The sequence below is a fragment of the Manihot esculenta genome, chromosome 18 (assembly GCF_001659605.2).
Source record: "Manihot esculenta cultivar AM560-2 chromosome 18, M.esculenta_v8, whole genome shotgun sequence".
Lineage (NCBI taxonomy): Eukaryota > Viridiplantae > Streptophyta > Magnoliopsida > Malpighiales > Euphorbiaceae > Manihot > Manihot esculenta.
In genome coordinates this window covers 12,852,811-12,869,801 of record NC_035178.2, presented here as the reverse complement: position 1 = coordinate 12,869,801, position 16,991 = coordinate 12,852,811, and the positions used below count along the sequence as shown (strand labels likewise).

Genomic DNA, 16,991 nt, shown 5'->3' with positions numbered 1-16,991 from the left:
AGAGAATATAGAATTCACATAATAAATATAATATTCTATTTTAATTGATTGATTAAGTGTATAAGTTAATTTATAAACTCAAAGTGAATAAAATATTTCGTTATCTTTTACTATTAAATCCTTTACAGATATGAACATGTTTCAATTTAAAAATGCTGAGTTCAATTCAATTTCATGATTTTATGAACGAAAGACGAACTAAATAATTACTCTAATCGAACTGATCTTACACTATCATTAATTCTAGGATGAATGTGTCTGAGCAGGCACAGAAAGAGACAAACAGTTGAATTAAGTTGGCAGGAGTTAAGGTCACAGGATGTTCCTGTCACCATTAACTTCACAGCAATAACTAACACATGACACACAGCTAAAAGCATTCTCCCACTTCCCTTCATGAGCCCTTTATCATGCCCAGAGCTTACAGGCCACAGAACATGAATCCAATAATAGCAAAACCACCCCATTTGATCACTATAAAAAGGGTTCACTTGAAGGAGGCCTTAGGACATAACCTAAATTCAGACAATAGTTTTTCTCAGACATGATCAGAAACATGGGAGAATTGATCTGGTCTGGTGTTCTTGTTCTGGTGTGGTTAACCCCTAGGGTTTTCACACAGCTGCAGGAATCACAAGTGCCTTGTTTCTTCATATTTGGTGACTCTTTGGTAGACAATGGTAATAATAACAGGCTACTTACACTTGCTAGGGCTAATTACAGACCTTATGGTATCGACTTTCCGCTAGGTGCCACCGGCCGATTTACCAATGGGAGAACTTATGTTGATGCTCTAGGTAACTATATTTATTATTTTTCTAAAAAAAATATAGTTACACTACGTGCAAAAAAAAATTTATTTGGATCTGATCGCACGACACGTATCTAAGAATTTTTGTAGTACGATATATACTAATTTTAATTAGAATTAAAATTATATATTTTGCAGCTCAACTTCTAGGGTTTCGAAACTATATTCCACCCTATGAAAGAACTCGAGGCCGTGCAATTTTAAGGGGAGTGAATTATGCATCTGGAGCAGCTGGTATTAGAGATGAAACAGGAAACAATCTGGTACTTAATAATTCTTCATTTGGGAAAAAATAAAAAATATTTTTCGTATTTTCTAGACGCGCAAATTGTGTTTTTTTCGGTCATCATGTATAAATTTTGGGGGATTTTTGTGTAATGCATATGTTGGTAATGATGTGCAGGGAGATCACACATCAATGAACCAGCAGGTAAAAAATTTTGGCAATACAGTGGAAGAAATGAGGAGATTTTTCAGAGGGGATGCAAATGCATTGAATAGCTATTTGAGCAGATGCATTTTGTATTCTGGAATGGGAAGCAATGACTATCTTAACAACTATTTTATGCCTGATTTCTACTCTACTAGCTCTGATTACACTACCAAAGCTTTTGCTGCTGTGCTTCTTCAGGATTATTCTCGCCAATTAATGGTAAATTAATTTGAAGAATTATTATATAATGAAGTAATCTTGTTAATTAATGAATGAATTAATGATTCAGCAACTGTATGAATTGGGAGCTCGGAAAGTGATAGTAACAGGAGTAGGCCAAATTGGGTGCATACCATATCAACTGGCGAGGTACAATGGAAACTCAAGCCGCTGCAATGAGAAGATAAATCAGGCCATTTCTCTTTTCAACTCAGGACTCTTGAAGCTCACTCAATCTTTCAATAATGGCCAACTTCCTGGTGCCAAATTTGTTTATCTTGATTCTTATAAAAGCACCAATGATTTTTATCTCAATGCCTCCTCTTATGGTAATTTCTTAATTTCCTTCTTTTTAATATGTTTTGTTCGATTCGGTTTAAAGTTGAACTGAACCGAATAAACTAAAAGTTGAAATTTTAGTATGAAAATCAAACCGAATCAATTTTGGTCAAAAACTAAATCAAACCGAATCGATTTGATTCGGTTCAATTCAGTTCGATTTGATTGGTTTGAATTTTTAATAAATTTTTTATTTTTTACAATTTATTTTTAGTATTTCAAAATTTAATTAGAATATTTTAACTTTAATTTATCACTAATCGATTCAGTTCGATTTTTTTATGATTAAAATTGAATCGAACCGAATCGATTTTAATTAAAAACCGAATCGATTTTAATCAAAAATCAAATCGAATCGAACCAATCTGATTCGATTCGATTCTGTTCGGTTTGAATTTTTAATAAATTTTTTCTTTTTTATACTTTATTTTTAGTATTTTAAAATTTAATTGGAATATTTTAATATTAATTTATCACTAATCGGTTTGATTCGATTTTTTCTCATCAAAATTGAATCAAACTGAAATAACTGAAATTTTTGAAATTAATTTGATTCGGCCAATTTTTTCTGTTTAAACCGAATACTATTCGACCTAGATTTGAACTGTGATTAATATGGGTGATAAAAATGCAGGATTTGAAGTGGTAGACAAAGGATGCTGTGGAGTGGGAAGGAACAATGGGCAGATAACATGTCTTCCTCTACAACAACCTTGTGAAGATCGAAGAAAATACTTATTTTGGGATGCCTTTCATCCAACTGAATTGGCTAATATTTTACTTGCTAAATCTACTTTTACTTCTAACTCTTACATTTATCCCATTAACATCCAGCAACTCGCTATGTCATGACAGATTCTCATCTCCTACCTGTCTCAGTTTTTCATTTATCAAGTATTCTGATGTAATCTCATCATTTATTTAATAATTAAATAAAATAAAGAAGAGTCATTTTATTTAATTAAAAATTCTTCTGTCTAATTTTTCTATTAATTATTTAATATTATATGTGATTTAAATATCTATTTGTTTATTTAGATGGAAGAAATTATTTTGGTTATAATAGAGATTCTGTTGAAATTTTTTTTAAAAATAATTTTTTTTGTTCATAATTCTCATTTGAAAAATTTAAGGGTCCAATGGAAACAAGTATGGAATTATGATAAACAAGTTAATTTTTAAAAAATTTCAATGATTTAAAAAAAATGTCACAAATTGATAAATAATTATTTTAAATGAAAATGAAAAAAATCGGTGAATAAATATCTTAAAATAAAAAAAACTCACCAATAGAATGGTCCGGTGAAATGTTCAACTCCGACGATGAATTCAGTGCTTTTGGGGGCCGATCTCCATATTTGAAGTATCAATCGAATGCTTGTGCAATGTTTTGGTGTGACATTTTTAGTGCGGTGCTTGAGTATATTTTTTAGATTATAATAATATATAAATTTATTATTATAATTTTATTTTATTTTATTTTCAATAAATTTTTAAAAATATATTTTAATATTTAATAAAGTGTAATGTATTTAAAATAAATATAATAAAAAAATTAATAAAAAAATTATTTTTTAATATATATATATGTAAATAAAATAGATAAAAATAATCAATGAATAGAATAATAAATACACAATTAAATTAAAAAAATTAATAATTAAAATATAAAATTGATTAAAAATTATAAGACGGAGAACCTGCATAAGATCATTATAATTAACAGCTATAATACAATTGGTATACATACGATGCTTGTATTATAAAATTTTCTATATTTTTATAGATTTATCCAAAAGTTAAGAAGCTTAATTTCCTTCTTTTTTTCCCATTTTTAGATTAAAATTGAAGTTAAATTGAACTTTATGAATTAATTTTAAAAAATATAAATAAGCTAAATTATATTTTTTATTAGATATGGAGACAAATTAAGTATTAATCCTTTAGAAAAGGATGTTTAATTAAATATTAAAACTAAAATTTTTAAAAAAATAAAAAAATAATTAATTTAATTAAAGTACTTCATAGTAATTACTTTATGTGTCTTATATTTTTTTTCATTTTTTTATTATTCTAAAATTATTATTCACTGTTTTTTTAATTATAATAATATATAAATTGATTATTATAATTTTATTTTATTTTTAAACAAATTTTTAAAATATTTTTAATATTTAATATATCGTAATGTATTTAAAATAAAATAATAAAAAAATTATATTTTTTAATATATATAAAAAAATAAAATAAATAAAAATTATGCAATGAAGACGATAATCTTTAATATAAGGTATTGCAAAATTTCGTACCTAAAAAATATAAGAAAGATTTCTAAAAGCTTTAGAAATACCTCAAACTTTATTATTAGAGGTGAGCATTTGATCGGGTCGGTTTAAAATCAAACCGAATTAAATAAATTAAAAATTAAAATTTTAGTATTTAAAAAAATTAAATCGAATTGATTTTGATCAAAAATTGAATTGAACGAAATCGGTTTGATTCAGTTCGATTCGATTCAATTCAATCGGTTTCAATTTTTAATAAATTTTTTATTTTTTACACTTTATTTTTAATATTTTAAAATTTAATTAAAATATTTTAATTTTAATATAATTTAATTTTTCTATATTATTGAAAATAACATATTATTATCACTAATCGGTTCGATTCAATTTTTTTTATCAAAATCGAATCGAATCGAAATAACCGAAATTTTTAAAATTAAAAATCGAATCAAACCAAATTAAATAAAAAATCGAACCGAATTTTTAAATTAATTTAATTCGATCAATTTTTTTAATTTGAACCGAATACTACTCATCCGTGATGGAAAGAAAAAGCTTAAAATATGATTTTTTAAGGCATGATTTTCTAAGATAAGATTTTTCATAATTTTTAAATTTTAAGACTTTTTTATTATTTGAGAAAAATAAAAAATTTTCAAGAAAAAACCTTTTCAATCCATCATAGGTTGAAAATTTTTAAAAACTCTCATTCTCTTACAAACAGAGGTTCAAAGTTTTTAAATCTTAAAACATCTTTATATCAAATGGAGGGTAAAGTTATATGCTGAGTTGGTTTGTTAGATGGGAAATATGTTACATCCAAAATTGTTTAGAATCATAAGTTTTAAATATAAAAAAATTATTATTTAGTTTTTATAATATGAAAAATTTATTAATTAACATTTTAATTTTTAAAATATATTAAAATATTATTAATATTTCTAAAAGTTTATTAATTAGTCTCTCGATTAGTTTTAGTTATTAAATATTATAAAAAAATTTAAAATATTCTTAATACGAATGATTAAATTGTAAATTGTTTAAAAATATGAGAGATCAATTATTAAATTTTTTAAAATTATAAAGATTAAATAATAAAATATTTAATGATAAAATTAATAAAAGAACAATTAGTAAAATTTTTAAAATTTAAAAATATTTTTAATGTAATTTTTAAAATTAAAATATTAATTGGTGGAGATAAAATAGTAATTTTCTCTTTAAATGTTTATCCGAGACGTCTTAGAATTAAAATTCAAAGATAAATAAGAGAGAAAAGGAAGTACCAGAATTTATTAGGATAAAATTTCACTTTTGCCTTTCAATTTTAAGAGAATGTTCAAATGAAACCAAAATTAAGCATTTGATACAATTAATTCAAACCTTTTTTATTAAAATCAAAATTTTCTTTTCAAAATTATTAACAAAATATTAATTTCAAATTTTAAAATTAAATTATTTACATAAATTTTGGGGTAAAAATAAGATTTCTTGTAATTTATTATTTTTAAGATTGTGGATGGATAAGAGGTAGATGTAGTGAGAATATTTATTGTACTCTAAAAAAAGAATTTAGATTTGATTATCCTATTATTGGAAACTGACACGGGGAGATATCCTAAAAAAAAAAAATTTATTAATAAATTTTATTTTTTAAATTAAAATTAAGTAATAAAAAATAAATTATCTCATTAGAAAATATTTTCTATAAAAAAAATATTTTTCAAAAAATATTTTTAAATATAAATTATTTTTTATAAATAAAATCTAAAATAAATAATATATTATTTTTAAATACTACATATTAATTAAAAGACGTATTAGAATAGGTTAAAAAATCTAATTTAACCGGACGTTAAATGAAAATGTAGCTTAATTATTTAAATAATCACTTTTGCACTCGAAAGCTAGAAAACGTCAAAATGAAATTTCTGCAAAGAAAATGCTTTTATATAAAAGGCTTATACAGATCGCCATGCAAGAACCCCTCTCTCTCTTTCTCTCTCTGTCTCTTTTCTCTTCTCATATCAGTTGGACTCGAGTTCAAGATTGGCAAGCTGCTCTATGTTAATAGGATACACAATGCTGGTGTCCCCATTGAAAGCCTTTCTTCCCATTAAGATGTTCACAGCTTCTGTTGGGTGAAATGCATCCCAGAAGATATACTGTTCCCTGTTCGGACAAGGTGTCTGAAATGGAAGACACGTTACCTGTCCTCTGTTTCTCCCTATGCCACAGCATCCACGGTTTACTACACTAAATCCTACATAGTATCATCAATCACAACACCATGTTAGTTACCTAATCACAAGTTCTTACATTACAGGACAAGTTATAAAACAGCCATGCATGCACACTCGTACCATAAGCTGCAGAGTTGGTGAGGATATCTCGAAACATTCGGGCAACGTCAATGTAAATAAGTCTTGCACCTGGGAGATTGGCATTGAAGTTGTTCATCATAGTCTTCACATTTTCATTGAAGGGTAGAACAAGTTGATTGACCTCTTCAGAGCAGAGTCCTTCAGGGTTCTGTGCTAAAATGCTCGGGATGCATCCCATTATCCCTAACCCTGCAAGTATAAACTTCCTTGCTCCGAGATTGTAAAGAGTCTGTCCTCAGTTGTAACACAAAAAACAAAAGCATTTAACGTGTTAAGAGTCTGTCCACTATGAATCAGAGACAGAGACGCAAAGTGAATAGTGGGATCCACAACATACTTGTGTTTTGGGCCCAGGAGATGGAAATGGGAGATTATTACCTGGAGTTGCTGAGTGTATTGTTGAACTAAGAGATCTGCATACTGTTGTGCATTGTACTGATTTTTGGTGGGGTAGTTGGGCATGAGATAGTTATTCAGGTAGTCATTACTTCCCATTCCCACAAAGAATATGCTATTTCCAATTGCTTTAGCCACATCAATTGCCCCAAGATTATCTGTGATCTGATCTAGTGTATTCTGGAAGTTCTTTATCTGTTGATTAAATGGAATGCGACTCACCTGATCAAAGAAAAACGTTATTTAAGACAACTGAAGTAGACATGTACATGAAGATGTCTAACAAGACCAAAGCTTCTCCAGTCAATCATAGAAATCCTTGTGATGGTCTAGGAAAGGTGAAAAAACTTTATTATTACATCAAAATTAGAATAATTAATTTTGGAATATATGCGATGAAAGATTGACGAAAGACTGTTGGTTACAGATTTGGTGGGTTGGTTGTGAGACTTACAAAGTTTCTGCCGGTGATGTCGAGGATTCCGGCAGCAGCAGAGGCATAGTTTAATCCATGACGTACATCATCTCCAGACGCCTCAGAGTATGGAGGAATCAGTGGAAGTCCTAGTAGCTCAGCTGTATATTCATTCATAGATTAACATTTGTGCCAATAAGCTAGAAGTAGAGTTTAAGACTTCATCTTAATAATTGTGCCAATGAAGTAATTATATATCCATAGAGATTGTCAGATAAATCCGTCTCACACGTCATCCATTGACTAAGCCAATAACATCACTTTTACATTATTTATACTTATTTATAATAATTATAATAACCAAAATTTGCATTATCATAAAAAAAAAAAAATTGATTGGTTGAGTTTATGGATTGCATGGTAGACTCTTCGAAGAGATCAAATCATAAGAGAGTATATGTGTATATATAATTGGAAGTATACAAAGTATATGCAAATTTATTCGTAATATCTCACTGCAATGATGAAAAAGTTGGTGAAATTTGTAATAAAATTAAATTGAAGCAAGACAAATAAGAGGAAGAAAAGTGCAAGCATGCATGTATAAGAATATTTAAAAAAAGATCAGTTTATACGAAAGTGAGAGAAAGAGAAAGAAAATTTGAAAGAGAAGAAAACCAACTATAGAAAAGAAACAGAAATGCAAGAGAAGAGAACAGAAAGAAGAAGGAAAGAGAGGACCTATTTCGTCAACCATGGTGTAGCCATTGGAGAAACGACCAGTAGGACCTCCATTGAAGTCAATACCATAAGGAAAATAGTTAGCCTTAGCAAAAGAAGGAAGATCATTGTTATTCCCATTATCAATAAGAGAATCTCCAAATATGAACATAGCAGGCACCATTTCTCTTCTCCCTCCCTCATCTGGCCCAACTGGGTCTACATTTTGCCCTAAACCAACCCCTAAAACCATACCAAACACCACCAAACAACATACCCTCGTCGAGATAGCCATCTGGGTCAGCGAGACAAAGAAACAAACAGGTGATGGGCACTGTTATGGTGAAGTTGTGTGAAGTGTGAGTGCGATCAAGGGAGATTTAATAGGCAAGCTGGTAAGGTGGGTGGTTGAGTAGAAGTAAATGCATTCAGCTGTTCTCTTCCTCCTGCAGTAATTACTTTCTGATGCATGTATACCCAAAAACAAGGCAAAAAACCTTCACCAGGTATTAATATTTTTCATCTTGTCAACCCTATTCTTTACCCTAAAAGTTAATGTGCATTCCTAAAATCATATGCATTTCTTCTTTCTTTTTCCATTTTTAACCTACTAGGCTCTTAACAAAAAGAGGGAATTTTTCTTTTCTTCAATCTTGATTATGTTATCCATTTTCTGCTGCTTAGCTAGTCAGCCCCTTGATAGTTCTAATTCCTCTCATCTTCCCTTTGGCAAGAAAAATTCTAGGTTCTGAACTTCCTTTTGCCCATCTTCTTTAATGTCAAATGAGCAATGCAATAGGTATTTAGCTATCCTCATTCAACCAATCCCATTCTTATCCTATAAAGAGCTTGGAAACAATCACAAGAAAATTAAATATTTTTTTGAAAAAAAAAAAGAAAAATTAAATATTTTGGTTGAATGGTAATTAATTATATCTACTAATATAAATGCGATTTTATATGAATTTATTATTATTTTATTATTTAAATTATAAATAATTAATAATTTAATATATATATACCACATATTTTCTCACACTGCCTACACTGTCATTAGGTTGACCATTCGATCCGTTCGGTTTAAAATCGAACCGAACAGAATAAATTGAAAATTAAAATTTTAGTGTTTATGAAAATCAAACCGAATTGATTTTAGTCAGAAACCGAATCGAATCGAACCGGTCTGATTCGGTTCGGTTCGGTTTGATCGATTTTGATTTTTAATAATTTTTTATTTTTTACACTTTATTTTTAATATTTTAAAATTTAATTAAAATATTTTAATTTTAATATGATTTAATTTCTCTATATTATTGAAAAAATATATTATTATTACTAATCGGTTCGGTTCGGTTTTTTCTGATTAAAACCGAATCGAAATAATCGAAATTTTTAAAATTAAAAACCGAACCGAACCGAAATGTATAAAAAACTGAACCAAATTTTCAAATCGATTCGATTCGTTCGGTTTGAACCGAATACTGCTCACCTCTAGTCTCATACCTTGGGGATGTATAGCGACGTGTACAAGACAATATTTTTCAAAATAAAGTTATAATTTTTAATAAATTAATTTTACATTCTTAAAATATATTAAAATTAACACATACATTTTCCTATTTTTAAAATTCAATAGCATTTTAAATTTATTAAATTGAAATTTTTCCATCTAATTTTTGTTTTGGTTAAGTATCTTTAAAATAACTAAAGTTGTTAAATACATATTATTTTTTTAAATTATGTTAAAATTAATATTTATATCTCTAATCTTTTAAAAATAAATAGTTTATCCCTACATCTTAAATCTATCAAATTGGAATTATATTGTTTTTGTGAAAGTATTTTCAGTTTAATAAAGTCAAAATATAAATAAAAAGATATGTATTGATTTAAACATCCATAGAAAAAAGTTTTACTAAAATTTTTAAAAATATCTCAATTTTTTAAATAATTTATATTTTTTTAAATTTTTCATCAGAAATTAACAAAATTCTGACAAGTTATTATTACGTCATTCTTCTATATCAATGAAATTTATTGTATAATTGATTATAATTTAAAAAGTTAAGGTTTAATTGATATATTTTTAAAATTTAGGGTGTGATTATAAAATTTATTTTAAGATTAGATTGATAATATTAAAAAATTATATTATTATTATAAATTAATTTTTTAATATTTTAATTTTAATTTTAGAAGAAATGATAAACAAATTCTAACCTTTCAAAAATTTATAATTATATTCTAAATTTTAAAAATTTATCAATTAAATTCTGTCTTTTTAAATTGTAATCAACTATATTCTGAATTTTATTGATGTATAATATGGCAACACAGGTAAAGAAACCATCGATTTGATTTAAAATTGAATTAAATTGAATAAATTAAAAATTAAAATTTTAATATTTATAAAAATCAAATCAAATTGATTTTATCAGGAATCGAATTGAATTAAATCGATTTGATTCAATTCGATTTGATTCAGTTTGATCGGTTTGAATTTTTAATAAGTTTTTATTTTTTACACTTTAGTATTTTAAAATTTAATTAAAATATTTAAACTTTAATATAATATAATTTATCTATATTTTTAAAAATAATATATTATTATTACTAATCGATTCGGTTTGATTTTTTTAATTTTTTATTAAAATCAAACTAAATTAAATCAAACCGAACTGAATCAAAATAAATAAAAAATTGAACTGAATTTTTAAATTTATTTGATTCGATCAAATTTTTTAATTTAAATTGAATACTACTAGTTCCTACACCGCAATTTCATTAATTTCTAATAAAAAATTCAAATGCAAATTACAATTATAAACCAATGAGATTTAATTTGTGAATTATAAAAAAAATAGAGTATAGAGTGTAAATATGAGAAAAAAATAGAATTTTTTTTGGGCATTATTTTTTAAAAAAATATATTTCTTTAAGGTTACTAAAATTAACCAAGTTATTTAATAAAAATGTGTTTAAGGTAAGGATTTTAATGGTAATAAATTTATTATTATTGTTATTATTAAGGTATAATATTCGAAAATTACTTTAGAACTCATTTAAATGTCCATAAATAAAGTAATTTATTTTGATAAATGGATGAAATCATTAATTAAAACATTTAATTTGAAAACCATCTTTGTTGACTAAGGCTCACCTCATCTTAAATGATAGACGAAAGCAAATGAGAATCCCAACAGAAAGCTACCCTTACAACCATAGCTTAGGATTATAATTACAACTTTAATTACCAGACAATCAGAAATTTTAAATTATAGAATAATAAAATTAAATAAAATTAAATTTATTATTATTTTTTCAAATTGTAAGTCACTTTTTGTAACAAATTTACTCATTAGTTTTTTAATGTACTTTTATTTATAATATATTGAAAAATGATATTTTAATAATAAAATAATATTCCGTTAATCTCATAATTTTTTCTCACTTTTTTTAAATATTATAATAATTTATAAATTAACTATCATAATTCTATTTAATTTTATACTATTTTCAAAATAACATTTCATGAAATATTATTTTTTTAAATAAACATTTAAAATGTATCTTAATATTTAATAAAAATTAATATTTTTAGTATAAATATACTTGAAAAAATAATAAAAATAATTACTTTTAATAAATATAAAAATAAAATAAATAAAAATTATAGAAAAAATATATAAAAATCAAAAATTACAAAATATACAGATATAGAATGCATTCCATTGTATGGAGGTTAATAATTTTAAAAAATTTAACTATAATTACTAACAGTTTAGATAATGCATAATCATTTAGAAAAAAATATAAAAAAATTATTCTTATAATTTTATTAATTTTTTATTTTAAAGTCAGTAATTTAATTTATATTAAAATAATATATGTGATATTACACCATTCATAAATAACGATAATTTTTAAACACCATATAAAATATTAATATAAAAATCATATCACTATAGATTAATTTAATACACATTGAATCATAAATTCTAAAATAAAATAAGTAAAACTATATAATATTTTTTTATATTTTTTAATAATATTAAAAATTATTATTATTTATTAACAGTATAATATTATAAATATTATTTTAATATAAATTAAATTATAAAATCTGAAATGGAATAAAAATAATTGACATTATAATATATTTTTTTATAATTTAATATGTAAACTTTTTTATAAGAGGATGAAAATATAAGCGGTTAAATATGCAAATGTAAAACGTATAATTATTAATGAATTAAAATTTATCTTTAATTTTGAAATTGAAAATATTTAAATAACTTATACAGAGATTTGAATGGCTATTATCAAAACTCTTAACACGGATTTTTCTTTTTTTTCTTTTTATGAATTATTATGAATATTGCTTTTCTGCTTTTTTATTTAATTAATACAAGAAAATTAAAGTCAAACGGAAAAAAGTTTCAAATGGTTTGACTTTTGATGTGTCTTGGAAGTATAAACATGGAACAAGATGAAGCCAGAAGTTTGACGGTCGCTCAGCCGCGTATATATTTATTGTGCTGGCAAAAAAAGAAAGTCAAACATCTATAATGCCTACCGTTGATGGGAAGGATAATGCATTGTGGATGAGGAAAAGAGGAACGTTAGCAAATGTTATTTTTTGAGTAATTGTGTTTTACTTTTAAATACTTCCCATTAAAACATTCTAACGATATGTTGCGTTTTGTTTTGTGGCATAACAGAAATAATTTTATTTAAAAAATTCAGAGTCAAATCGCGAGAGGTGTGTTCTTCATAGTACTGAATTTTTTACTGCAATGGAGGGACCTATTCTGATTCTACCAGCTGCACCAATATTGTATCGGTTTTGACTGTCTGGTCTCCTCCACCGCAGGATTGGATTAAGGTTAATACTGATACTTCTTTAAACTCGCAACGAAATTCACTGGGCTTCGACTGTGTAGTCCGAGATGCTAATGATAGATTTATGGCGGTTAAAATAGGTTGTTTTTGCAGTCAGATGGAGGTTAAGTGTGCTGAGACAATGACTTTTCGAGAGGTATTGAGCTGGATTAAAGAGTGCGGATGTGATTGAATTCTTTTCGAATCGGATACTCAGATTCTTATTGTGTCAATTAACAATATTTCGTTAAATAATTTATCACCTTTTGGTCTTTTGGTTTAAGATTGTAAATTACTTCTATCCAGTTATAAAGAAGCAAGATGTGATTTTATTCACAGGTCTGCGAATGATGTCGCTTGGGTTCATATCCCTCCTCCTCATATAATTTTTTTAATCGCTTTTAATTAATGATATTTCTCTTTTTTTAAAAAAAATATAATAATTAATTAAAAAATAAAAATTATTAATTAATTAATATAATAATTTTTTAATCAATAAAATAAAAAAAATAAATAATTACTTCATAAAATAATTATAACTGACATTTCTTTTAAAAAAATGATCATACATTTTTTGGCTTGCTCATTTTTTTTAGCTCCACGAAAAAGATTTGCATATAAAAAGATTTATAGAGTTAAACTATATAAGAATCAATAAAAGATAAGCTCAAAAAATATTCAAATCCAATTACAAACTCGAATTCAAATCAAATTTAAACTCCTCAAAAAATTTAGTTTACAAAAGTTGAAGTATTGAGAAAATAGAGACTGACTCGACAGTTGCATGAAATGTAAATGAATAGCAAGATTATCATGAACAACAGCCACAAATTCTATAGAAATTCAAATACAAAAAATTCAAATACAGAAAGCCAACCAAGGACGACCATAGAAATCCAAAATAACAAAAAATACAAAGACAATGAGTAAGTAGAGACCACCACAAATGCATAAGAATCGAGACTTTAACTATAAAGAGTAGACATGACAAATAATTGATGGGAGCGTGATTTACTGGACGTGGCTGTACAATTCCAAGTCATCAATGTCAAGAAAGCAACTTCTATGTAGAACAAAATAAAAAAATCTACAAAAACCATATCCGAAGGAACCCTCCCATACAACACCGAAAAATAGAAGAATGTGAAATTCAATTGAAAAATCATATATATTTTTAGCCATTAAATCAAATTAACTTAAATATAAATTATTTTATATATATAAAAACTAGTACATATCTTTTTAAGTTCAACCCATTGTTCCTTTGAAAAATTTTAAAAAGATAATATTGTAACATCATTGATCTACGTAAATATTAAGCAATTTGATGATTAATTAAGTTTTTTCCTTATAAAAACTTAAAGATAAAATAATTACATATTTATTTTCTTATTAAATAGTAGATAAGAGAAAAAATACATAAAAATATAATAATATTCTTTTAAGTTGTATGGATGTTGATTGTTATTTATATGTTATTATTTTATCATAATTTCTATTAATTTTTTAAATAATTTTATCATAAATATTTTAAATGACTGAATCACCATTTAATAATAAAACATAGTTTATATTATAAAGTTTCCTTCTGTGGTCTCTTTGTACCTCGATACTCTCGCATTTTTCTTTTCCTTAAACCTAACTTCTTCTTTCTCCTTCTCCATGGAAGACGATCTGCGTCAATTGACTATCGATGAAAAAGAAGATGTTGTTATCCCTATTAAGAGCTCTAAAGATATTTCGATCTTCACTTATAATTTCTGTATGGTGGGGATATTTCTCATATACAATCCAACCAATTTTCATAATATGCAGATCACTTTGACAAATTTATGGCGGCAATCCTCAGACAGTTAATGCATTGAAGGATTTTATTCCTAGTTAGAAGCCAGACATTTTATTTTTGATAGAAACAAAAACTCTTAATTCTCGTATGGAAATTTTTTATAATTTTTTACATTTTGATTATTACTTCTCAGTCAATAGACAAGGATTGAGAGGAAGTCTTTCGTTAATGTGGAAGAGTCATGGGTTTGTTTCTGTGGTTGGCTTTTCTTCAAATTTTATTGATTCTGTTGTTTCAGAAGGTAATGTTCAATGGAGGTTTACTAGTTATTATGGGTTTCTGAAATTGTAACAACGACGTCAATTTTGCAACCTTATTCAAGGTTTATCTCGTACAAGCTCTCTTTCGTGACTTTGTTCGGGAGATTTTAATGATTTATACTCGAGAAATGAGAAAGAAGAGGAGTATCTTGACCAAATTATTTTATGCAGGGGTTTAGACAGACACTTGAGGAGCGTTTTTGTCAAATTATTTTATGCAGGGGTTTAGACAGACACTTGAGGAGCGTTTTTGCCAAATTATCTTATGCAGGGGTTTGATTTTGAATGATTGTAAATTTTTGTTAGGTTCTAAAACTGATATTTCTGTTAGATGGTTCATCGTAATACTACTTTAATTGCTCATACTTTAGCTGAAAAATTTATCAGATATAATCGTTTTATATTTGGGATGATATCTCTCTTTATTTGATTGAATTTTATTAATACAATAAGTAATTTTACTTTTAAAAAAAAATAATAACACATAATTTTGATTAAAAACTATATAATTAAGAAAAAAAAAGTAATTAAAACATAATATAATAACTTAAATTAAAGTTGATTTTTTCTTTAATGGTAAATATGAGAATATTTACGAGTGGAAATTAATAATTGAATTCACTAAGATGATCCATCGCTTTATTATTTAAGATTACATATAAAATTTTAATCATTAACTCTATACTAACTCAAATTAAAATTTACTTTTATCATATTGAATCAAAATTATTCCTAATTTGATAGAGCCAAATCAAATTAAAAGAAAATTTTCTCTAAAATAAGTCAAAAATTATATAAAAAAAGTTTACATCTCTAAAATAAGTCAAAAATTAAATTTTAATTTAAAAAATAAAATATATTAATGAATTTATATATAAAGATTTGAATAAGATTTTTTAATGATTTAAAATTTCCTTTTAATTAAAAAAATAATTTCTATTAATTAACTTTTTTTAAATGTTCTAAATATTAAAAAAATATTTTTCATAAAATAAACAAAATAAATAGGGAAAATTACTTTTTAGTCCCTGAGGTTTAACATAATTAACACTTCTGTCCCTCTATTTTGGCGATTAACACTTAAGTCCCTCACTTTCTCTTCCGTCCAAATTCGTAGTCCTTCCGTCTATTTAAACCGTTTGGTCAAAGAGTCAAAGGTGAGAGGTGATAATTTTTTCCAAAAATACCCTTCTCTCAATGTGAAATTCCTATTTTTTTTTTCTTTCATGTTTTTTCCAGTTGCAGAAGAAGAAGAAAAAGTTGCAGAAAGGGTAGGAAGAAGAAGAAGAAGAAAAAGAGGCATTTGGATTTGAGTTTTGTAATTTTGAAATAGCGGGATTTTTAATGAGGGTTAATTTTGTCAATTCACGTGTCCCAAACGGCTATTTTGGACGGAAGGAGAAGGACTACGAATTTAGACAGAAAAGAAAGTGAGGGACTTAAGTGTTGGGTCGCCAAAATAGAAGGATAAAAGTGTTAATTACATTAAATCTGAGGGATTAAAAAGTAATTTTCCCAAATAAATATCTTAATGGTGAATGGGAAACAATTTCATGGGCTCCTTTTATAAGACCATGGCCTTTAGAAACAATTCTGGGGCCAACATTAGACCCTTTATTATTATTTGCGGAAATGGTGGGGCCATCGTCCCATAAGGCCCACTAAGGGCTTGGCCTCTAGTAGCAAAGAATTCAGTTCATCCCGTGGCGAGCGCTGCATGAGCTAGCTCAGTGCTTGCGTTGTGTGCATGAGTCTTCTCATTTGGTTTGGAATAAAAAAATTTATAAAAATTTAATTTAATTAATTTTTTTAAATAATTTTTTATTTAGAATAAAAAAATTAATTTTTAATTAAAAAAATTTATTTTAAAAGTAAGAATGATTTGAACTATCACTAACTACTAAAATTTTGAATGACGAGACACTAGTGGCCATTACAGATAGTGGGCAAGAGGGTTAGCTAAATTTATACTCTTTTCGTTTTATATTTTTTTTTCATTTTA

The 16,991-nt window shown here is 25.9% G+C and overlaps 2 protein-coding genes across 2 annotated transcripts; one reads left to right on the top strand and one right to left on the bottom strand.

The window, feature by feature from the left end:
* Window positions 1-496: 496 nt before the first annotated feature.
* LOC110606985 (GDSL esterase/lipase At1g33811) lies at window positions 497-2,761 on the top strand. The gene is made up of 5 exons (XM_021746020.2): window positions 497-797; window positions 950-1,074; window positions 1,215-1,463; window positions 1,534-1,792; window positions 2,437-2,761. The coding sequence occupies exons 1-5, from the start codon at window positions 545-547 to the stop codon at window positions 2,652-2,654; spliced, it is 1,104 nt and encodes a 367-aa protein (XP_021601712.1). The 5' UTR covers window positions 497-544; the 3' UTR covers window positions 2,655-2,761.
* Window positions 2,762-5,995: 3,234 nt separating this feature from the next.
* On the bottom strand, window positions 5,996-8,395 carry LOC110606360 (GDSL esterase/lipase At1g71691). The gene is made up of 5 exons (XM_021745132.2): window positions 8,024-8,395; window positions 7,322-7,443; window positions 6,850-7,089; window positions 6,451-6,700; window positions 5,996-6,350 (listed from the first exon to the last, which is right to left on the bottom strand). The coding sequence occupies exons 1-5, from the start codon at window positions 8,295-8,297 to the stop codon at window positions 6,115-6,117; spliced, it is 1,122 nt and encodes a 373-aa protein (XP_021600824.1). The 5' UTR covers window positions 8,298-8,395; the 3' UTR covers window positions 5,996-6,114.
* Between the last annotated feature and the right edge of the window lie 8,596 nt (window positions 8,396-16,991).